A 20,786-nucleotide genomic window follows, 5' to 3' on the forward strand; every position below is an offset into this window, starting at 1 on the left:
CATTACACTATCGCAGAGATTAAAAATGCGCTTACTGACTCAGTATGCTAACATGTGAGTTCACTTTGGTAATTTAAGATTAAAGACCATCACCTCACTACTTCACTAAGCTAAGGCCCACAAAAACAGCCCACCATAAATTATCAAGTTCCACACAAATTTGAGTCTCATAGGAATAAGTTTCTATAGGAATATAAATGTATTAATTGCCTCATCACATCTGGCCTTATAAGGGAAGACAGACATACCATATAATCAGAAAACTAATCAAACCAGAACAGGTCAGAGAGCACACATCAGCATACAATTTGCTGACACTAGAATTATCTACGCTGACTGAGAATCTGGAAAAAATATCATTGGTGTTCAAGATGTTTAAACAAAAGGATTATGGCAATCTTTTACTTTTAAATGATATCATTAACACCTTTCTACGGTAGGTTAGTATTTCCATTTCCTCCAGATGAGAAGTCATAAAGACCTTCCTAGAGCCAACCTTCCTAGAGTCAGTGGCATAAAGAAAGCTGCTCCTTTAAGTACTCATCTAGGAAAACAAAACCACTATTCGTATTTCCAGCCCAATAAAAAAAAAAAAAAAACAACTTTAAAAAAAAATCCTTAATGCTTGGAGAACAAATTTAAAGTAAAACACATATTAAACCAAAACAAAAACCGGTCAAATTCACCAGAAGGGGTAAATAGTAAAATAAATCGGTAAGAAAAAGCTAAATAGTGAAGCTGTAAGGCTTGTGTTGTTTTGGCTTTCAGCAGGTGTGTCAATTATGCATGCAAATTTGCATGCTCAACTAGGTGTCTACATCAAGAATAACATACAAGCTCTTTGGGGCAAGAAAGACATCTTCCCATGTTTGCAGAATTCAGTATTGCAAAACCTGAGTCAGAGGGTTAAGAGAGGCACAGGCTGGGAAGAAAATCCCTTCCGTTGTGCCTTTTCTCCTTTTTTGTTACACCGATCCAATTAACCTACTCATAGACGCTCACAACTAACAATACTTTCAGAGCCGCTGCGTTTGTCTTCCTCATGCATTCATCAGTGTAAATACTTCCAGCAGCTCTCTGCCTACTCTTTGGAAACCTGTAACTCTTGTGCAGAATTACTGAAATCTAATTCCCTGTCCTCTCTTCCCCACCCCAACTAATTTTACATTAACTTTGCTCTGACAGCACTCGTAAAAGGAACGCGAGTGATTTATAAGCAACTCTCACTTGCAGAAGGAAATGCAATATAGCATGTTTCAGCATCACTCTCTCTCTCTCTCATACATATATCTGTTGAGAAATAAAAGCTCAAGCCTGAAAAGTGCCAGAACACAATCTTGTGAATAAGCCTGCCAGGGTGACATCACTTATCATACCACTACGTTACCAACCAATTGGGGAGGCTTCTCATGCAGCCGTTATTTCTCACCTAGCAGGGAAGCCTATAGGAAAATGTTACAGCACTGGGAAAGGACGGATCTTTTATTGTTGATGCTTATCTTGCCACACCTCCTCTTTCCCCTTTCCCACTCTAGCATGCAGACACACACACACACAGAGAACACAGCGGAGGCAAAACCACTATGCAGAGCAAAAATCCGTTTCTGTGTATCAGGCTTTTGGCAGTGATTCACGTAAGAACCTCCTGCTGGTTCTTCACAAAAAACCCCAAAATTCATTATTTTTGTTCAGCAGTTTCAGTAGGAGGAAGAGGCTTCCTCTTCTAAGTCACTGATCATTTTAACTCACTGTTACGACACTGCACAGCTAACGGTCTTTCCGTTATTTCCATCCCAAACATATTAAAAGCAATTCATCTCCAGCCAGATAGCCCAGTCATGCCTAACCCTGTGAAAAGACCACAGAGAATTTAAAGCTAGGGCTACGTTCCGACTTTCCCCAGATACCTGTTAATTTAACTAGACAAGACCCAGTTCTTAGCACACAAAAAGCCCCGCATCAGATCAGGGCAAGCGGCAGGGCTGCAGACTGAGGCCTGCAAGTACATCCTGTGTTTACACAAGGTACTTCACTGCAGCTGCCATCTAGGAGGAGAAATAAGAAACAGGCACATAATACTGGTCACAGGATGAACCAAGCTATTAAAATAATTGGTAGGAACCACAGAGATCCCTTCTACCCGTCAAGAGAGCGCTCTTAAAGAAGCAGCTGTAATTGTCAATTGCTTCACTCTGAAATAAAATGACATTTGGTTCAGCAAGTAAGCAAGCCTGTATAGTCATCCGATACTGGTACAGCCTGTTCATGCGAGAGAAAAACCAGCCCCTCTGTGAGAATTCAAAAGGAGACTGTGGGCTGTACTCGGCACACAGTGTTAAACACGGCTAACTCAGCAGCACCTGAAAAGCCTACGAGTACAAATAGATTTTTGTGTCACACACATTGCAAAAGTATTTGAGCACTGCTCCAACTCTGGATAGCAATTACACATGCTAGAACGCTTTACTTATAAGTTTGCAAAGATGAAGCTGAAAAATCCAATTCCAGTATCCATCTTGCTCTTACTGACTCCGATATAAACATTTCTTCCTACTTTATCAGTATTTACAAAACTATCAGTTTTTTTAAAAAGCAGAACCCTGCAACTAGAGCTGCCTAGATAAGCCCAGAAAAAGGAACACACTGTTCCTTCCCAGCGCTGGGGCAGCACAGCCAGGCCAGACCCACCAAGCTCGTTCAGACCTCGGCCGCTCCACCGCACTGCTCAGCACAGGCAGGGACTCTTAGGGACCCCTGCCCGGCCAAACCACACTGCAGCGCCAGACTGCTGTCAGTGCCTGCCCCATTCACTACCCCCTCACCAACACCTATCTAGTCTTGCTGAAACTCAAATACTGGCAGCTACCACTTCTTTTTCATCTCCCCGCCCCCCCCCCCCCCCCCAAACAAAACACTGGCAGAAACAACTTATTTCTGTGAGCCCCTTTCCGTATGAAGCTCAGAACTGTAAGCAATTAAGTTTTCTCCAGCACCACTGGAAGTGAACACTGGTCACAAAGCATCCTCCAGGTCTTCTGGAGGATTTCAGACAGAAAAGTCCAGAAGATGACTCCAAGCTCGGAGCTGAATCCCAATTTAGCCTACTTAAGCCTGCATTACCCTCCTACCCAGACATGACAGACTGCTTCCTTTATAACCTACTTCCTTTGAGGTGAAAGCAAAACAGTGACTCGAACACACACCCTTCTGGCCTTCATCAGATCCAATTATACAGATCAACCACACAGAGTGCAAGATCTGAAGCTGTACACAGCCACCACATACCTACCTGAAGAACAGCAGATCTCACAGAACCAGGAAATACACACCACAAAACAAGGCAATGTTTTGTTTCAGTAACTGAAACTCTTCATGAAATAGGTGGGTCTTCAAAAAGACTGCACTCACTCATGTTATTTGAACAAAAAAAAAAAAAAAAAAAAAAAAAAGAGAAGTGGCATGAAAACACGAGCGAAGGAAACATTTCGAAGGAGCACTCAAGAGAGAAGACTGGGCAGACCAGAGGAAAGAGGAGCGCAATGAAGCAAGATGAGAACACAAGAGTCCAAGCAATGAACTTCACAGCGAATAATGGAAAAGCAGAAGCAAGAGGTTTTCAATCAATAGTAAGCTGTAGAGAAGACATGTCGTTCCGGTTGCAGACCTGTCAGAATGGTCCTGCAAAAGCTCTTTATGGTACCTGAAGGATGATCAAATTGCTTGCTCCTGTTCACAAAAAAATCTGGAAGAATGAATATAGCTTGTGTTTGAAATGCTACACATGCACCTTTTGTATCTTGTGTGGCCAAAAGCTCGTGTAACATTTCTAAAGTAAATAAGGATTTTTTTTTAATTATTTTTTTTTTACAACAGGAAGGATTACAAGTATGTTTCACTGAAATTTAGCACACAATTTTTCTAGTGGCCACAGATAAATTACTGTCCCTCAGCATGTATTTAGATGCACGTTACATGTCCGTTGAAAAAGGTTGTGAAAATTCCTAAACTACAGAGATTTTCATTAAAACACTTACTTAGGAGACACAGCATGCACCTGAGAGTTCAAAGGCTCCTTCATCTACCACAGAAAGGTACTCTGGGATCCAGTGGCTGGAATTCAAACTTCGGTCCAAAGCAAGATGTAAGTTAAACGCTGTAAGAGCTGAATCGAAGTGGAAGGTCCAGCACAACACCATACATTAAATCTTTGCAAGGATATATGCATCCTTCTCTGTGACCTAAATTAAGTACCTTAACTGTAACAATTTAAACAGCTGTAGGACTCTTTTTCATTATACACACTAGAATAAGCACTTAGGGTGTTTTCTGGCCTTAAAATTCATTAGCTTGTATTATAGACAACAAACTGCCAGTTAAACAAACTGTACCAATGCGGGGGGGGGGGGGAGTCTCTCTAAACAAACTCCACAATCTTATCACAAAAGTGTTAGGAAACAGTTTAAAATAGAGAATGCTAGTTTCCGTACTCTCTTTTCTGGCAGTAGCTCAAAAAGTTAAGTCATGTTTACTTTCCTTAATGGAAAACCACCACTCGCTCTCCCCCTAACGTCAAGACTAATCATGCTTTGAGTACTGGCAAGCAGAAGTTTGGCTGAGTCAGCTGCGCCTGGGCAAGCTGACATACAGTGCAGGACATAAAGAGTGATTTAATGAAACAGAAATTAATTTAGCTTCTTCTTTTTCATGGGGATGCTGTATGCAGCACAAAATTTTTCCAGGAGTATCTTAAGGTTTCAGTTTTGTTTTTAAAGTGAAGAATGAACTATACAGCATAGTTCAAGAGCCCTAGCGTTTTATTGGGCTTTCAAGACCCAAAACACAAAGAAGTCTTCATATATAACTATACACAAGGCAAAGATCCTATAAACACTTGCACAGAATCAGGATTTCATCTTTAGATAGAATTTTTACATGTATCCACACACACAAATGTGTAACTAAATTTTTATATAGAACTTTTTCATAAAACACAGAATTCAAAGTAAATTCTAATCTTTCCATATTTGCACACTTCAGTTTGCAACAGAATGTAAATAGGACTTGACACCCCGTGTCAGCCTCACGTGAATAGCTAACTTAGCTAAATCTCTAGGTGCACTGTAGTGAAGTAAAGGTAGAAAGTAACTTTCCCAAACATAACACGAAACACGCTTCTTGGTGCCGTTTACCGAGGAAAGCAAGACACTACCCAGCTCATTTGTCTACCTACGCTGCATTTAGTTGAACAGATAAGCAATATCACTATGCTGCTCTAAATTAAGTATGTAAATAAAACCCTTCAGTTTTTCTTTCAACACTCTTGTACTAGAATGAGTCTTCAAACTCCATCAAAATGTGATTTTTACCAGAAAAATCTCAGTGCAAAGATACTGCTGCTTTATGCAATATTATCTTGTATTCATTCTATTGCAAGACATTGCATTGCAACAAGAAGTTTTGAAGCGCACAATGATTTCTTCCCCTGCAACACCTACTAAGTAAGTGTGTTTAACTCAGTTGGCTGTAGAGAAACAATCTGCTCAAAACCCCCATAACCCTGCTCTCCAAAGCAGTTTCATAGCACTAGTAATTCAAAACTTCAGGCCCAAGTTTCACTGTAAGTCCCAAACATCCAACCTTTTTGAAAGCAGGATTTTTAATTTTATCTTACTCCTCTGAAAAAGTAAATAAATCTCATTTTCACAATGCTTTGGATTTTTACGTTAAAAACATGTTACAAAATTGCTAGGTAACTAAAATCGGCAGTTAACAGTATCAGAATGATGACATTTCACATTTAGCATGAACAACTCTTCGCACGACACTCCCAGAAACAGCCCGTGCTCTTCAACCAAGAATATGGAGGCAGATTAACAATTTGGGTTTATGTCCCTTATTCTTTAATCTGCAAATTTAACAGAATTAGGAAACAGAAGAGAAATACAAGGAGTACAATAGAGTTGACCAATTATACAAAATCTCATCAATTCTACTTTACATTTCATATGCCACTACATTATTTTGCTTTAGAAGTTTTCCTTGACAAGGTGCTGGAGGACTTGGCGCAGGTATACAATGCTGACAATGGAAATATTTTATTAAGTGCTTCAGGAAAAGAAGCGAATGATCCCAAGTCAATAAAAAAAACCAAAACCAAACCCAAGCAATCTTTCAAAAAATTATTCCAGTCTATAAACAGCAGCTTCAATGTTCATGTAACCCAGAACACAAGATTCATAAAACACTATACAAAGCAGTCCTGTAAAAAAAGAAAAAAAGAAGAAAGAAAAAGAGAAGAAAGGCGCAGCATGAAGTAATTTCAGACAACCAGTTTTGTGAGAGCTTTAATGGCACAAAATGTTTATAAGCTACAACTTATACATGTACTGTAAACTGTATATAATGTTACAAAGTGCTAACTAATTTATGAAGAATGCATAATCACTTTGGCTCAGTTAACTCCAATATTTCAACAAATGTCAATTAAAAAATTTGAATTTTGAACAATCTTCAGCTTTCACTTTTTAAAACAGTAAGTAAATATGCATTTGCTGCAGTTAGCCTGCTGCATTTTTAATGTGCGAGTTTATGCATTTTTTTTCTTGACCCTATTTACAAATATTCTAGGCCAGTTTTCACTGAATGTAAGAAAAACGAAGCCTGCATTTTTTTTTCCAAAACTGTAAACAGGTATAAAGCTTTTTAAACAACATTTATCTTAACAAAACTTCAACTATCAATAGTTGAAACCCCTTTTCAAATTATACAACAATCTGTTTCTGTTCACTGTAAAACTAGAAGTTGTAGGCTTTCATCCAAAGCTTATAGCAGGGTATCAATAAATACTGCATTGTATCATACCAAGTGTTACAGTGATCATGTATCCATTCCTCATCTATAGTTTTCACAATTTTTACTTCATGGCTCCTTCAAATATTATAAATTGTCTTGATACTCTAGCCACAAGCTTGCAATATTAATCATCAGATATTCTGAAGAAGAATTACCTTTTAATTAAGGGGTAATTTTTTTAAAAAAAAAGTACTCCCTACTTAGTAAAAATCTGTTTTTCGACTATTCCAATTTCCATACAAAACAAGGTGCTGTAATTAGAACTGAAAGTGTTTCAGCCTTTCTCCTGTCCCCTCAGTTTTTAGGACTGTAAAATGATGTACTATCTAAAACACCCTTCACCACTTCCCCCTTCCCTCCCTCACCTTTGGGTGAAACCCAATATCCACACCTGAAACAAATACGCGGTAGTGGGCAACTCAAGTGCCACTAGTATTGACAACTAAAAGAAAAAAAAAGATGTCTTCAAGAGAATTTTTTGTTAGACTGCCCTTTCACCCTGAAAGCATTCTCTAACAGCATTCAGAAGTAGAGAATAAAAGTAAATACAGTTTAGAAGTGGATTTATACTTACCTTTTCTTACTTCCTGGGAGCTAACTAAGTTCTTTTAAAACCAAATCTCAATCGGGATTTAGCTTCTATGCACCAACTGTTTCAAGCAATCACTGCTGTATCAAATAATCAACTTTATAAAGTCTGATGCAAGCAAACAATTACAGGTAGCTGTTCTCTCCATACCGGCCGACTATATTTTCTTATCATTTTCTACAAGTCAGCCTACTGAACTTTTTAATTAAATGAGATTTTTGCTAGTTTTAAAATTAGCATTGGTTCCCTAAATACTTAGTATTAAATTCTATATCATTTTTTTAATATATTCATATATATATAAAAAAAGAGTATTCTATCCTTCAGAGTCATGCTACATGTTCTGAAATCCAATAAAATCTATTTAAGGACACGACTGCCCCGATGCTTTTTAACAATTTGGTACTAAAGCTTCACATTTTGAAAAGAAGTGTCACTGAAGGAGGACAAGGTTTAATGTTCCCTAAGATAAAAGTTCAACAACATTAGTGAGAAGTCTATCTAACATGAGACACCACAAGTGACTTTCAGATTCCATTTATCCCCAAAGGAGATTGTACAGTAAACAATGAGAGATAGGAATATTGAAAACTCATTTGCAGAAGACATTTCAGAGCTTGACAACTTCTGAATCTTTACGCACCTGCAAGATTGTCCCCCTAAAAGATTAAGTCAAACGCTTTACTTCCTGAAACTGCCATGTCATCATAATTGTAAATGGTTCCACAACAAACAGAATCATATCCTTTTATACAGAGTCTAACTACACCTACAGCTGTTGGGTTTTTCCTTAATTTAAAACTACTTTTAAAAGGAAAATTTCACATTTAAAATTTTCCCTTAAGAAAACAGGTAAGGAAAAGAAAAGCTTCTTCACATGCAAACAATGCGATTTTTCTAGTATTTTCTAGGCATCAGACAGGTTTTCCTACAAGGAATAAGGAGCTGACTTCATAGAAAAGACAAGATTACAACAATTACCTAGTATTAAAATATGCTGATGGATTTAGTAATCCTACTTTAAAATTTACGCAGTCTTTGCCTCCTGCAAATCAAATGGTGTTAGCTAGTAAAAGGGGCCAAGTACACTTCCCCCAAAAGCCGATTTAAACTGTTTTTTATTGCCAGGGATTTCTTAGTTTATATCACAACCAGCTTGTTTTTCAAAAGAAAAATTCATTTTCACTCCAATCAATAATTTTCTTCCAAAGAGACTGTTAATTTTATCACCATAATACAGTCAACATTTATACCATGCACAACTGCAATTTGTCAGGTTGCACTAAAGAGGCAACAACATCACTGATAAAATTAAAACTTGCTGGTGGCGTTTTGCATTGAGAGAAGCCCTTGCAACATATAGACAGTTGTAAACTCCATTCAGCAACTCTGACGTGTCTTGCAGGCCAAGAGGCAGGGGAATGGGAGGAGAGAGGGAAAGAATGTGGATAGCGAAACACCTCAACAGAGTTCCAACACAATACTGAATTCCAGAGTTAGCGAAAACCTGGATATGTAAGGAAAGGGTGAAGTCAGGGTCATGCTTAAAATGGTCTCAAGTCAAATGTACTAAAATGAGACAGTAACACCTTCACAGGTCACGTGGATTTCCAGGTTTTGCACTCCATCTTTCAATAAGTGCTGGCTGAAGGGGTGGTCAGTCGTTTTCCAATGTAGATGCTGAAATAAAAAGTATAAGGCATATCGTATTTCACAGAAATACTCCCTTGTTTTCCAAACACTCCTCACACGCTCAGCTGTTCTCTTTGTCTTGCAAAGCAGAATCTGATGAGATTCTTCCAAGGACTTCTCTTCTACAAAATCACTTAAGAGTGAGATTTTCAGATGAGCCTAGAAGGACTGAGACTATCAAGTAAAAGTGGTTTTCTTCCAGTCCCAAGCTCACTTGAAAACCCCAGTCCCAAAGCTTTTGTGTTGTTTGTAGAGGAACTGACACAGGGCTCCTGAAACAGCTGAGCAACACTCTCAGGTTGTTACAGTAAAACAAATAAAGTACTGCCTATAAAGGGAGGGGGTGAGCTTTAAAACACTGAGCATTGAGGATCTACGCAAACACTGACCTCTAACAAATAAATCCAGGCAAGATTTAATTCGTCACAGAAACACACAATTTTGCTACAGTGCAAATATGTTACAATACATTCTCACATATTCTTACCCTCCTAATTTCTTTGACAGTTTAAAAGAATTTAAAGAGACACCTGAACTACACTCCCAGAAACAAATATGAAGCTAAATAAAAACACATTTCAAGTACGTCTTTGCCCCAACACAGAAGAACCTAAGACAGATAAACATAACGTAAGGACTTAAGCAAACTGAGAGACTGTGTTGGATTACGCTGGCAATGAAAACATTGCTGAGCAGAGTCACAGCTGACCCTGCAGAACACATCCAGTAGTTCACATATCTTTCTGTAACTATTCAATCCTTGACTTTCAGTAGTATCAGGCAACTGCACCATTAGACATTGAAAATTACAGAGTACGTGCCATACACACAGAACTACAGCGTCATTATTCATACAACCTGTTTTTGTAATGGTTAGTAGAAGTTACAGCAGTTTTCCACCTATTCTGTTCTTCCTTTCCCTACATTATAAACGGCAGCATTTAAGTAGAAGGCGTGAATAATCAAATGACACATGCTAGAATTGCAAAGGTTATCTGCAAATTCATGCTAAGCCATGCATTTTCAATATAAGAAACTCGATCTATTCTAGAAAAAAAAACATACTAAAATGGCTGCAAAGTTTTAGCTGCTGCAAAGTTTTCCTGCATTTCAAAAAGTACACCAAGTCTACCTTGAGCAAGGTGCAACAATACTCTAGTTATTCTAGATAAAGCCCTTTTCAGCAGGCACCTGGCATACAAGTAAAGCAGCAAAGCAAAGCCAGATGCAAAAGTTGAAGTGAAAATTAGGTTAATACTTACCCTAGTCCCAAAGCCAAAACATGAGATATGAACAGAGATGGAATGAAAACCTTAAGAAATTCTGCAGAGAAAATGCCACCTTTTTTCATCGCTCCACTTTTCCTCATACTTAAAGACACTGAACGTTTAGGATGTCTGAAATGAAATTCCCTGAAAGAAGAGGGGGAGGGGGGAGAAATTCAACAAGATTTGTTTCTTTACTTTTTTTTTTTTTTTTCTCTTCACACAAATGCACAGATCTCTGTAGGAACACTTTTTTCAAAAGTACAAAGAGCTAGAGATCAAAGCAAGAGATCCCTTACACAGTGTAAGGAATCAAAGATAATAATAGGAGGTATTGTGGAGAGACCACTTACACAGACAGTACAGAGACAAAGGGAGCAGTAGCTGAAGAGAGAGGTAGGTCCGAGAGAGGGAATTTCAGGATGTGATTTGTTAGCAAGAGCCTTGTTTGTTGTTCCAAACAGAGACACAGAAGTCTGCCAGAATTAAACAGCATCCTCTATTTTAATAAAAATGCTTTGCATTCAAGGATCTCAACGTTTCCCCTTCCGTGGATGAACATTACATATTTTACATAGAAAGAAAAAAAGGTACAGAGAATTTAGGAGACTGGCCCAAGGCTATTCCATTCAATAAGCCAAAACTAAATCCCATGAATCCCAGCTCCAAGTACCCAGCTCTCCCAATAATTATAATTTTGTCAAGAAAGCTTGTAATCAGCTTGCTGTGGATTTATACTCCTTTCAATAAAAAGGTCATTCTGTTGCTATTAAGATTTTCATACTTCATTGTTTTGACTTTTTCTAGCCTCCCCAAAGAGAAATTTTTTCTAAGACAATCTTATTTGGAGAGCCAGAGTAATTCCATGCAATTGCGACTTACGATTCTTCTCTCCTTCATACAAAAGAATATACATTAAAAAAAGTTTAACTCACTTGGGAGGAATGTTTTCAGGCCTACTTGACCAGTCCGACACCCAGTCAGCACTTTTCTTCAAAACTTCCAATTCTTTCTCTCCTTCGACTGCTTCTTCTTCAGACTGAAAATATACAGGGGACAAGCCTCACATCACTCAATTAGCTCCTCTTTACAGTGTTAAATTGAGAGCAACAATAACAGTGGCAAAGTGATAAGCACCAAATGGTGGCACCTGACAAACTAGGGAGTGTTCTTGGCCTATTGATTATTTAGAAGAGATTTTATTATGCTAAGAGGAGGATCTGCGGAAGTCAGTATACTACAAATTCTAGTACTAGACCCAGGCCTTCCACATCATTGCAAGTTGTTTGGTTTTATGAGGGCTAACAGAAAAAAAGTATTATTTTAATCCTAAATGTAATAAACCAGCATTACTGCAAAAAATATTAAAGTGTAATTACAACTGGCAAAAAGTTGATGGCATTTGATTTAAAGCCTACAGAACATGGCTAAAGCACAGAAAGACAACCAAATAAAAAGGTTTCAAATACAGTATTTTGACTTTTTTTAAAGGTGTTACTAGTCATTTAAAATTTATATTACTTACAACTAGCAGCTTCTACTGGGTGCATCCCAGGTGCAGTAGGGAAAGGCAAGCACTCACTACAATTGTCTTGCTCCAAAGATTTAACATTACATCATCAGATGCAAATGTTACCATATAGGAAAAAATTGAATTAAAAAGGACTGGAGAACGCTACTGACTTCAGTACAAACTCTTCCTTAGTATTTAAACAATTTCCTGAGTGGTTTTTAGTAAAACAAGATAAACCACGTACAACATTAAAGTAGGAACCACACCAAAAGCAGGAGTAATCAAATACAACAGTCATGAAAGTGAGCTGGCAGCGCTAACCAACAACCTCACTGGGATCGTTCTGGCTCTGTAGGGCAGAACTGCAACAGCCCTACTATTTGGCCAGGTCTTTGAAAACATTAAATGCGAGGTTTCATTCTTCCAGGAATGCTTTTTATTTATACTGCTGAAGACAGCAAATTCTATTAAATGATTAAACCAAGAGTTCAGCACTAGTCTCCTCTCAGTTTGTACTATGGAGATTACTCACTATCATGTGAGCTGACTATCGGTAAAGCAATAAACCGAACACCCTGAAAACTTGTGCAGAAATATTAACATTTCAAAGACAAAACGAAATAGGTTTCACATACACAGTGCAAGCAGTGTTGAACAATAACGTAACTGCTACTAAATAGGGCGTTACTCAGCTTTAGAGTTGGAGCCTCATTTTCCCCTCTCACTCCAAAGCTATTAATCCTACAAGTCAAATTTCAATTAATACAGAATCTAAGCCTGAACAGAGTTCACTAACCCTCCCTCATTTTTAAAAATAATTGTTCTGGAATGTGTTTTAATGTAATAAAACTTTATTCTGAAAACAATGCCTTAAAAGAAAAGATAATTCAGTTAAACTGACATAAGCTTGAGCGCACAAAAATTATTTACAGGCAGGTACTATATAAAGTTCTAATAAAAAACAGGATTGAGTAAAAACCTCCAAGTACAAGACGAGGAAACGGAAACAGCCTTACCCAAATGACTAAGGAACACCTCCAAATTTTGAATAAATAAGGTTTGTAAAATACATTTGCTAGTACTGCACCTAACAACCAAGTTTAGGGTTCCTGAACAAAAAAAGGTAAATTGCTAGCAAGCCGCAGTGTGATGCTTTTTTTTCCTGACATGTAAAATACATAACATTTTAGACTTCTGACATGACAGAGAGCTTGCTCTACCCCTCAAGTACTCCCAGTACTTGGGATCTATGTAAATACATGGTCCACATACAATAGCCACAACTTTAAAATATATTTTTTAAAAGTTAACATATTTTAAAGGTTAATGAAGAAAATACCTGAGAACTACTGTCTTTACTTGTGTGCATTTCCACATCAAAAGTTATCTGTCCATCTTCTTGAGGTGAAGGGCTAAAGAAAAATTGATTGCATTATGTCATTTTGTCATACTGCACTGTTTCATCTAAAGAATCATTAGTGTAAACAGCATCGCAGCTGAATCATTTCCACATGCACTTCTGCACACAATTCAGAAGACTTACACACTACGCTACCCTTCAGATCACAAACATCACTATTGGCAAGTCTTCCAAACCCCCTCACCTTTTCCATCTTTTTCCCACTTATAATTCTACCTTTCTCAACGGGGTTGACCGTCCTTCCACTGGAGCAAAGAAAGCACTGCCCAAAACTTCAGCTGCTACACAAAAGATGTAGATCCCTTCCTTCTTTTAGGTAACACTGCCAGTATCGTGAATTATACCTCTTTTTGTATCATTATATGCAGAAATATCACACATCAAAACATCTTTTAATGTTTGGCAAGAATACATGCTCCTCTTGTTAGCCTCACTTTGAATATTACAAAACTGGTAATCTACCTGAGATATTAGTCACCTCGATCAAGGAAGCACTAGAGAATTTAAGTCAGGAACAATACAAAATGCTCTATGATGCACCAAAGCAGGTGTCTCTCAATAGAACGCCCAGGGCATCTTTTTAACCTGACTTAAGCTTTCATGATAAAGGTGTATTTTAGAAGCATCCAAAAAAGAACCCAGAACACCACATTTAAGAGCAACTTACTGTTTAGAATGCAAAATATCAAAGTACCTCCCCTTTCCTGTATATTACTTTAACTGCCAAAAGGGGACAAAAACTTAACAAAAAATTAGTAAGCGGAAAATTAAGGTAAAAATAAGGAATCTGTTTTCATTCACTTCAAATGTGGCTGGTGACTGAAAAATCCTCTGCTAGTAAAAGAAACCATCCAGCCACCATCTAGCAAACATTCCTGGTTCGACTGCAAAGTACAAAACTACTGAGAGAGCTAGTCTCTTAGCAACATAGATGTAACAAACTTTAATTTTCTACAAATGTAACCATTCTATTTGAAGTACTGGTCTGGATTATTTTCAAACATTCTACTACATTCAGTAATTAAATCAGGCCTCACTAGTTTTAAATAGCTTTTACATCCATCAACCACTTTATAAGCTACACAGTAGACATGACAGACAGCATTCACCCGGCAAAACCAAAGGAGGCACAAGCAGAAGGACAGATAAAAATTATATACAGAAACTGCTCAAGGATTTCCAAAAATGCCCCAAAACTTGTAAGAAAAATGGTATAATGAACACATAAGAAAATCATAATGCTCACATCTGCCTCAAAACATTATATTGTTAGGCAAGAAACATTTTGCCTTCACAGGAAAAAAAAGCAGAATACTGAAAGCAAGGAGTACAAATTCTGACAATCTTTTTTCCTGTTAAGTCCAGTGATGTGTTTCATTATGCTTAACTAAATACAAAGCACGTGTACATAACATTATTATTAAGAAACCAGTAAAATTAGGTATTTTTTATACCATATGTGATTTATGACAATGTGAATTTTAACTCTGTTGTTGACGTGACTTTCCCGCTCCTGGATTCCTTAGCTTTTTGTAGCGACAATGTATTTTTCAAGTCAGATGTCATATTTTACAGCCAACTACCACGAGCCAGCAAGGACTCCAAATATTGGTGCATGTCAAACTTATACCTAAGAAAAAGCTTTACCCCCTCCATTAGCATCTACAGTATAAATCCTGCAATAAATTGCATGCAGGACAGCAAACATTTCTTTACCTGTCACAGTGGGAACTCCCTCTTGAACTGCTCTGTCCTGATTCATGCTGGGCATCCAGGAGAATTTTTTCCATGTCTCCATTGTGGATGGAGGATGATGAAGGGACATGTTCCAGACCTCCGTTTTTCCCATTGCCATTATCGTTGCTATTGCCATTGCCGTTCATCTGTAACTCCACCCAGGAACCTGTTGGGCCAGCCAGATGTCATTTCATTAAAAGCAGTGGAACTAAAACACATCTCATGTTTATCAATTTACACAGAAAAACCACGAATATGGTGAATTCAGATAACATACACTGCTGCTGGGAGAAAGCTCATAAACACGTACTGGAGACAAGAGTGACATGTTCCCTCCTCTTTCACCAACAAACACACCCCTAAAAAGTTATGTTTGGTTGCTACCTACCTCTGGGGCTAGTCAAACAAGATGTCCCCTCTCAAGTATTAATACTTTAATAGGCCACATTTCTCTCTGCGTTTTGAAGCTTCAGTTACCTATTTATCACCAATTACACTAGCCACCCCGCTTCCCTGTTCTACATCTACGCTCCTTTTTGGAACAAAATTTTCATCCCCTAGCCCCCTACTGTTCAACTCCCCTGTCTGCAATTTTCTATTCTCCCCTCTACTTCCAAAGGCCCTGAATCAAACCCTGATTTTCATTTACACCAGGCAGGCTGCCATTCTCAGGCCTCATTCAACTTTCTTTGCCCTGGCCCTCTGACAAACATCTCCCATTCAATACCATCTGCCACCCCTCCTATCCTACCGTACCGCAACTCAAACATCAGAAGCTTGAGGCAGGCATTATGTCTCCTCACACAGCCAAACTACCACACTAACATGCATTTCATTGCAGTTAGATTAAAAGATTTCACTTGCTAATAAGCCAAGATAAAGAATGGAGTAGCAGGGAAATCCAGAGCTCTCACATGTAATAACAGTCAGCAATTTCAATGGCAATCACTTCAGCCTCTTTTTTTCTCCCCCTTTTTTTTCTTTCCTTAGCCAGGGAAGGCTGTATAGCCCACAAGTTGAGATTTACTGTTTCCACCACCCACCCACCCCTTTTTTTTTTTTTCTGTAGTTATACCTATGGGATATCCATGTGTGCACTGAGATTAAAGCAGCTGCTAAAAAGTTCATATACTCCATATTTCAGGTGAGTATTTTTATTTTTTTTAAATGTCTTCACTTGTATTTTATGTGCAGATTAACTAAATGCAAAACAATATTTACTGGTATGGTATGTTCACTAGTGACATGTTTCAATTGGAAACTAGTGAAAACAAACAAGTTTTGGAAACACTCTTAATTCATAAATATACCAGTAAAGTCCTGAAGCGTAAAGATAGAATAGACTTCTACCGCTCTATCTGTTCCAAATATTTAACTACACTCCCTACCGAACTGCAATTCCAACCTTCTCATGTAGGCATACAACAAGAACGATTTCACTATACAGCCACTTTATTAGCCATAATTATGGAGAGAAAGATCTCCCAATCTCTCAAAAGCATACCATTTTCGATGCAACATTATTTCCCATTATTGGTCAGATAATGATTTCGCACACATATATTATGTCATCACAACTCCTATGTAATTTAATTTACACCACCTGAAGGCAAGCACTTTCACATTTTTTGTGTTTCATTGATTTTTTAAGTTTTGACATCTTCATTACTGAGGCAAAAATATTCAAGAAAAGAAAGCCTGATAATACGAATACAACAGCTAAAACTACACTCTAAACCCTGTTTTTACAGGTTCTAAATTTTAACACTGATTGCTTGACTTCTGAAATGCACCTTAGAGTGCCTGCACATGTTTTTTACAGCAAAGTTTTGGCTCTGGGAACTGCATCAGTGACACAGGAAGGGATTTATGTCATAACGAGTTCACCTGTTTTCAGCTTGATTTTGTGAAGCTGAAACAGAGTTTGTCCTTTGTACCAATTAACTATGCCATTATACTGATGACCACGGAAGCATCATACTCTTAAGAGTGCCGGTGGTTTACAGTCTGGTTTCCCCAAGTTGTATTCACAAACAAGGAATTTAGGGTGTGCACAATCATACGATGTACACCAACCCTGTACTACATACTGGGCTTTTCAGATAATGAAGCATTAACTGGGAAAAGGCAGCCTTTGCTCAGGCTAGTCAGCATGAGACGCAGAGATGGTATTATTTCAGATTTATGATGATTGCAGGTGTCTAAATTTCAAAGTAAAAAGGCCACGCTCTAAGAACTACATCAGGAAGCTGGCTTTGCCGTGCAGCAACACCTTCACAGCAAGGGGCCACACATGCAAAAAAACTCAACACGTGGCACCTGCAGTTAGAAGACAAGTTAGGCCAGAAGGCTATACATTCCCCAAGAGCCATTTTGGAGTAAAGAGCATCTAATGGGAAAACTATAATGCTCAGGATCTGCAAAGACATCTATTATTAAAAAATCAGCAGTGAGCGACAAACAGCGTGAGAGGAACAGGGGCCAAAGGTGCAAGGGGATGTCTTCCTCTGACAAGCACAGGCAGGGAAAAGCCCAGCAGAAGATGATCAGAACTGGTTGCTCTAGTATGCAGCTATTAAACACACCTCCACAGCACTTAAGATTATGCACAAATAAAATCTTTGTTAACATTTATCCCAGACTGACAAAACTTGCCGTTTATCTAAAATGTGCTGTGGTCATACTAGGAAGAACATTCAAATTAAACTGTGAGTAAAGAGTCCCGACGAGTCGAGCAGTAGTTTACATGACAAGCAGCACGTTCTCCATCTGACCTCACTTTTAATGAGTCAAAATACATTCAAGGAAGCATAATCTGACATCAAGCTAGAACATGCTACATACTCCCACTGGCAGTCACAACCGGTTTGTGAGATGGGATTCAGAGAGCCCTAGTACTTTCAAAGACTGATGAGAGGGACAAAAATCTCTGCTTCTTTAAAAAGATGCACAGGAATGTATTTGAGAACAAACTGCCCAAGTAGTAAGCCAGCGCTGTGTGCCCCAAGCTTTCTTCAAAACTATGAAAGTTACATTAATCACCTGCTCTTAAGAGAACTCTTGTTTTTATCATATTTATACTTGACAGTAAAATGGGAAACATGGTCAAGTTAAGAAATGCAGCAGCATTTTCCTCCGTTCACAAATCACATCACACACACTTTGGGGGGGAAAAAAAACCCAAGCAGCTGCTTATATGAATGATATCTTTCTCCAAAATTGTCTGAATTTTGCCCATGCTCTAAGGCTAACTAATTTGCTATTAATTGATATGCACTGACTTTAATTACAAGTTTTTCATAACTGGGGGACTGTTTAAACAACAGTAGCCAAACGTGTGGAGGAAAAGCGTCTCATTTCTCATTTTGTTTATTCACTCTATGATTTCACTTGGGGGGGGGTGGAGATATCGAGGACAATATATAAATTATATACACATCTATATTACATATATATTTATATAAATAATCCAAAGTAGTAGTTCACAAGGAGCCTGAGCCATGGTAATTTTGAATAAACTGATGTCACTTCTATAATGCAGTACACCATTAACAACAACAAAAAAAAAAAAAAGAAAGAGAAAAAGAGAAAGAAGAAACAAAAGCTGTTCAGATTCCCATAGTGGTAATTATTAAGCAGATTTTCCATGACAGGGCTAGATGGGTTCCTCCCTAAAGTGGGATTTCTTCTTTTTGTCAATATGTAACAGAGCTTTATAATAATTAAAATACGCAAAGAATCTAGAATTCCCAGTGCAAGCAAGCCTTTTTTTTTTTCCTTTTCTTTTTTTTTGTGAACCCAACAAAGTATAGGTTCAGTTACTCCCAGGTCTTCTGACCCTCGATTCAAGTACGAAGGGATCTTTGAATGAAAGGCCCTAAACATGCAGAAACGACGTACAGAACAAAATGAATAAGTGTCTAAGCTCATTAGCCTGAAAAAGTTCACTGGAAAGCTTACATAATGGCAGAAAATGTACCTATAACACCAAAGCATTGTGGAGCAGCTGAACATCTGAAAGCAGCACTAAGCCTACATGGAGCTGATTGGTTGCATATGTTTTGTTCACGGAGCACAGACTATCAAACATTTCCTCTCATACCTTGTGCTCACCACCTTCAGTAATCACATTGATTTTGCTAAGCCTTTACGTGCTGATCCAGCAGTAAGATCTACGTGGGCAGATCCAGCACAGGCTTACAGTGCACTCATCTCTTGTTGCTCCTACTTTACAGCAGATTAATGTGTCCCATAGAGTAAGTTAACATACTAACAGAAAATAAAAAGGAAACATTTAAAATACAAAGATCGCAGTTTCTGAAGTAAGCATTGTTAGGTACTAAGCATGTCGCAACTTTAAGACAGCATAATCGGTATTTTAATACGCTAACAGCCCTGAATAATTTGTTAAAATACCTATTTGACTCAGGTGAACATTGCTGCAAACTGCCATCGTTATCACAAGAGGTAGTGTTGCCACAACACAACAGCAGCATTATGAAATAGGCACCATTTATTCTTCTTTAATACAATTCCCATTGAGTTACAGGAGATCAGCCAACCAACGTATTTCGCGGTCAGTTAAACTTCATTGTAAACCACGAACGTAACAGTTAATGATTAATACAATTTATTCACCTCTTCAACTGCAGTATCCTTAATAATTACAAACAAATGAAAGGACACGCTGAAGCAGCTGTATAAAACGAGGGAAAAGCATCTGCCAAGTAAGTAGGAGAGCACACATAAAACCCACCGATGTGCCCTACCAGTGTTATCCGAGGAACAAAAGGATGCAGCAGGGCAGCTGACATAGATGCCGGATATAGAGGAAAATAGCTCACGTCAGTGGTATTGACTCAGCCACTGAATAAACTCATTCCCACAGTCACGCTCCTCCCCCTACCCTGCTGTATCCCCATCTTAGCTTTTAATACCAGCCACCGAATAAACTCCGTTTAACCACGAAACAAACCTGCTCCCGCTCTCGGCTCGCCCCGAGCCCCGCCGCTAAGCTCCCTCCCGCGCCCGCCCCCCCCCCCCCCCCCAGCCCCGCCGCCTCAGCGCTCCTGTGAGGGGCGGCCCGGCCCGACCCCCCCAGCCTGGCCCGAACCCCCCGGCCCGAGCCCCCGCCCCAGCCCTCCCGCAGCACCCCGGGCGCTCGCCCCGGCTCCGGCGCGCAGCCCCCAGCCCTGCGGCCGCCCCACCGCCCCTTCCCCCCTCAGGCAGCTCCCGCCGAGGCGCTGCCCCGGCCCGCCCCGGGTCCCCTCAGGCCTCGCCACCCGCCTCTCCCTCACGGGCCGCCGGCGCAGCCCGCCGAGACCATTACAGCCGCTCCACGGCCCGGGTAAGGCGGAGGGAGGGCGGCCGCAGCCCCAGGGCAGCCCTCACAACGTCCCCCCCGCCCCCGCCCCATTTGCGTTCCTTTGCAGACGCTAACGGCGGCCGCACTCACTGTTGAGGCCCGGCTCGGTGTGCGTCCCCTCAGCCGGCGGGTTGTTGTTGTTGTTGTGCTGTGGCGGCTCATGAGGGCTGGACATGGCGGCGCAGGAGCGGCGGCTGAGGCGACTGAGGGAGCCGCTGAGGCTGGGACAACAACAACAACAAACCCCGGACTCCGCTCCGGGCCCGGCCACCCCGCCTCCTCGCACCGCGCAGGCGCGGGCCGCGCCGTTCCCGCCCTCCCGCCGCCGCGCACGCGCCGCTCGGCCCGGGGCG

General features: G+C 39.6%; 1 protein-coding gene across 1 annotated transcript; it reads right to left on the minus strand.

The window, feature by feature from the left end:
• Positions 1-5,877: 5,877 nt before the first annotated feature.
• Positions 5,878-20,726, minus strand: BNIP3L (BCL2 interacting protein 3 like). The gene is made up of 6 exons (XM_037371493.1): positions 20,524-20,726; positions 15,048-15,234; positions 13,251-13,323; positions 11,334-11,437; positions 10,396-10,545; positions 5,878-9,121 (listed from the first exon to the last, which is right to left on the minus strand). The coding sequence occupies exons 1-6, from the start codon at positions 20,606-20,608 to the stop codon at positions 9,073-9,075; spliced, it is 648 nt and encodes a 215-aa protein (XP_037227390.1). The 5' UTR covers positions 20,609-20,726; the 3' UTR covers positions 5,878-9,072.
• Positions 20,727-20,786: the final 60 nt, after the last annotated feature.

This window comes from Falco rusticolus, chromosome 20 (genome assembly GCF_015220075.1).
Source record: "Falco rusticolus isolate bFalRus1 chromosome 20, bFalRus1.pri, whole genome shotgun sequence".
In the NCBI taxonomy this organism is placed as follows: domain Eukaryota; kingdom Metazoa; phylum Chordata; class Aves; order Falconiformes; family Falconidae; genus Falco; species Falco rusticolus.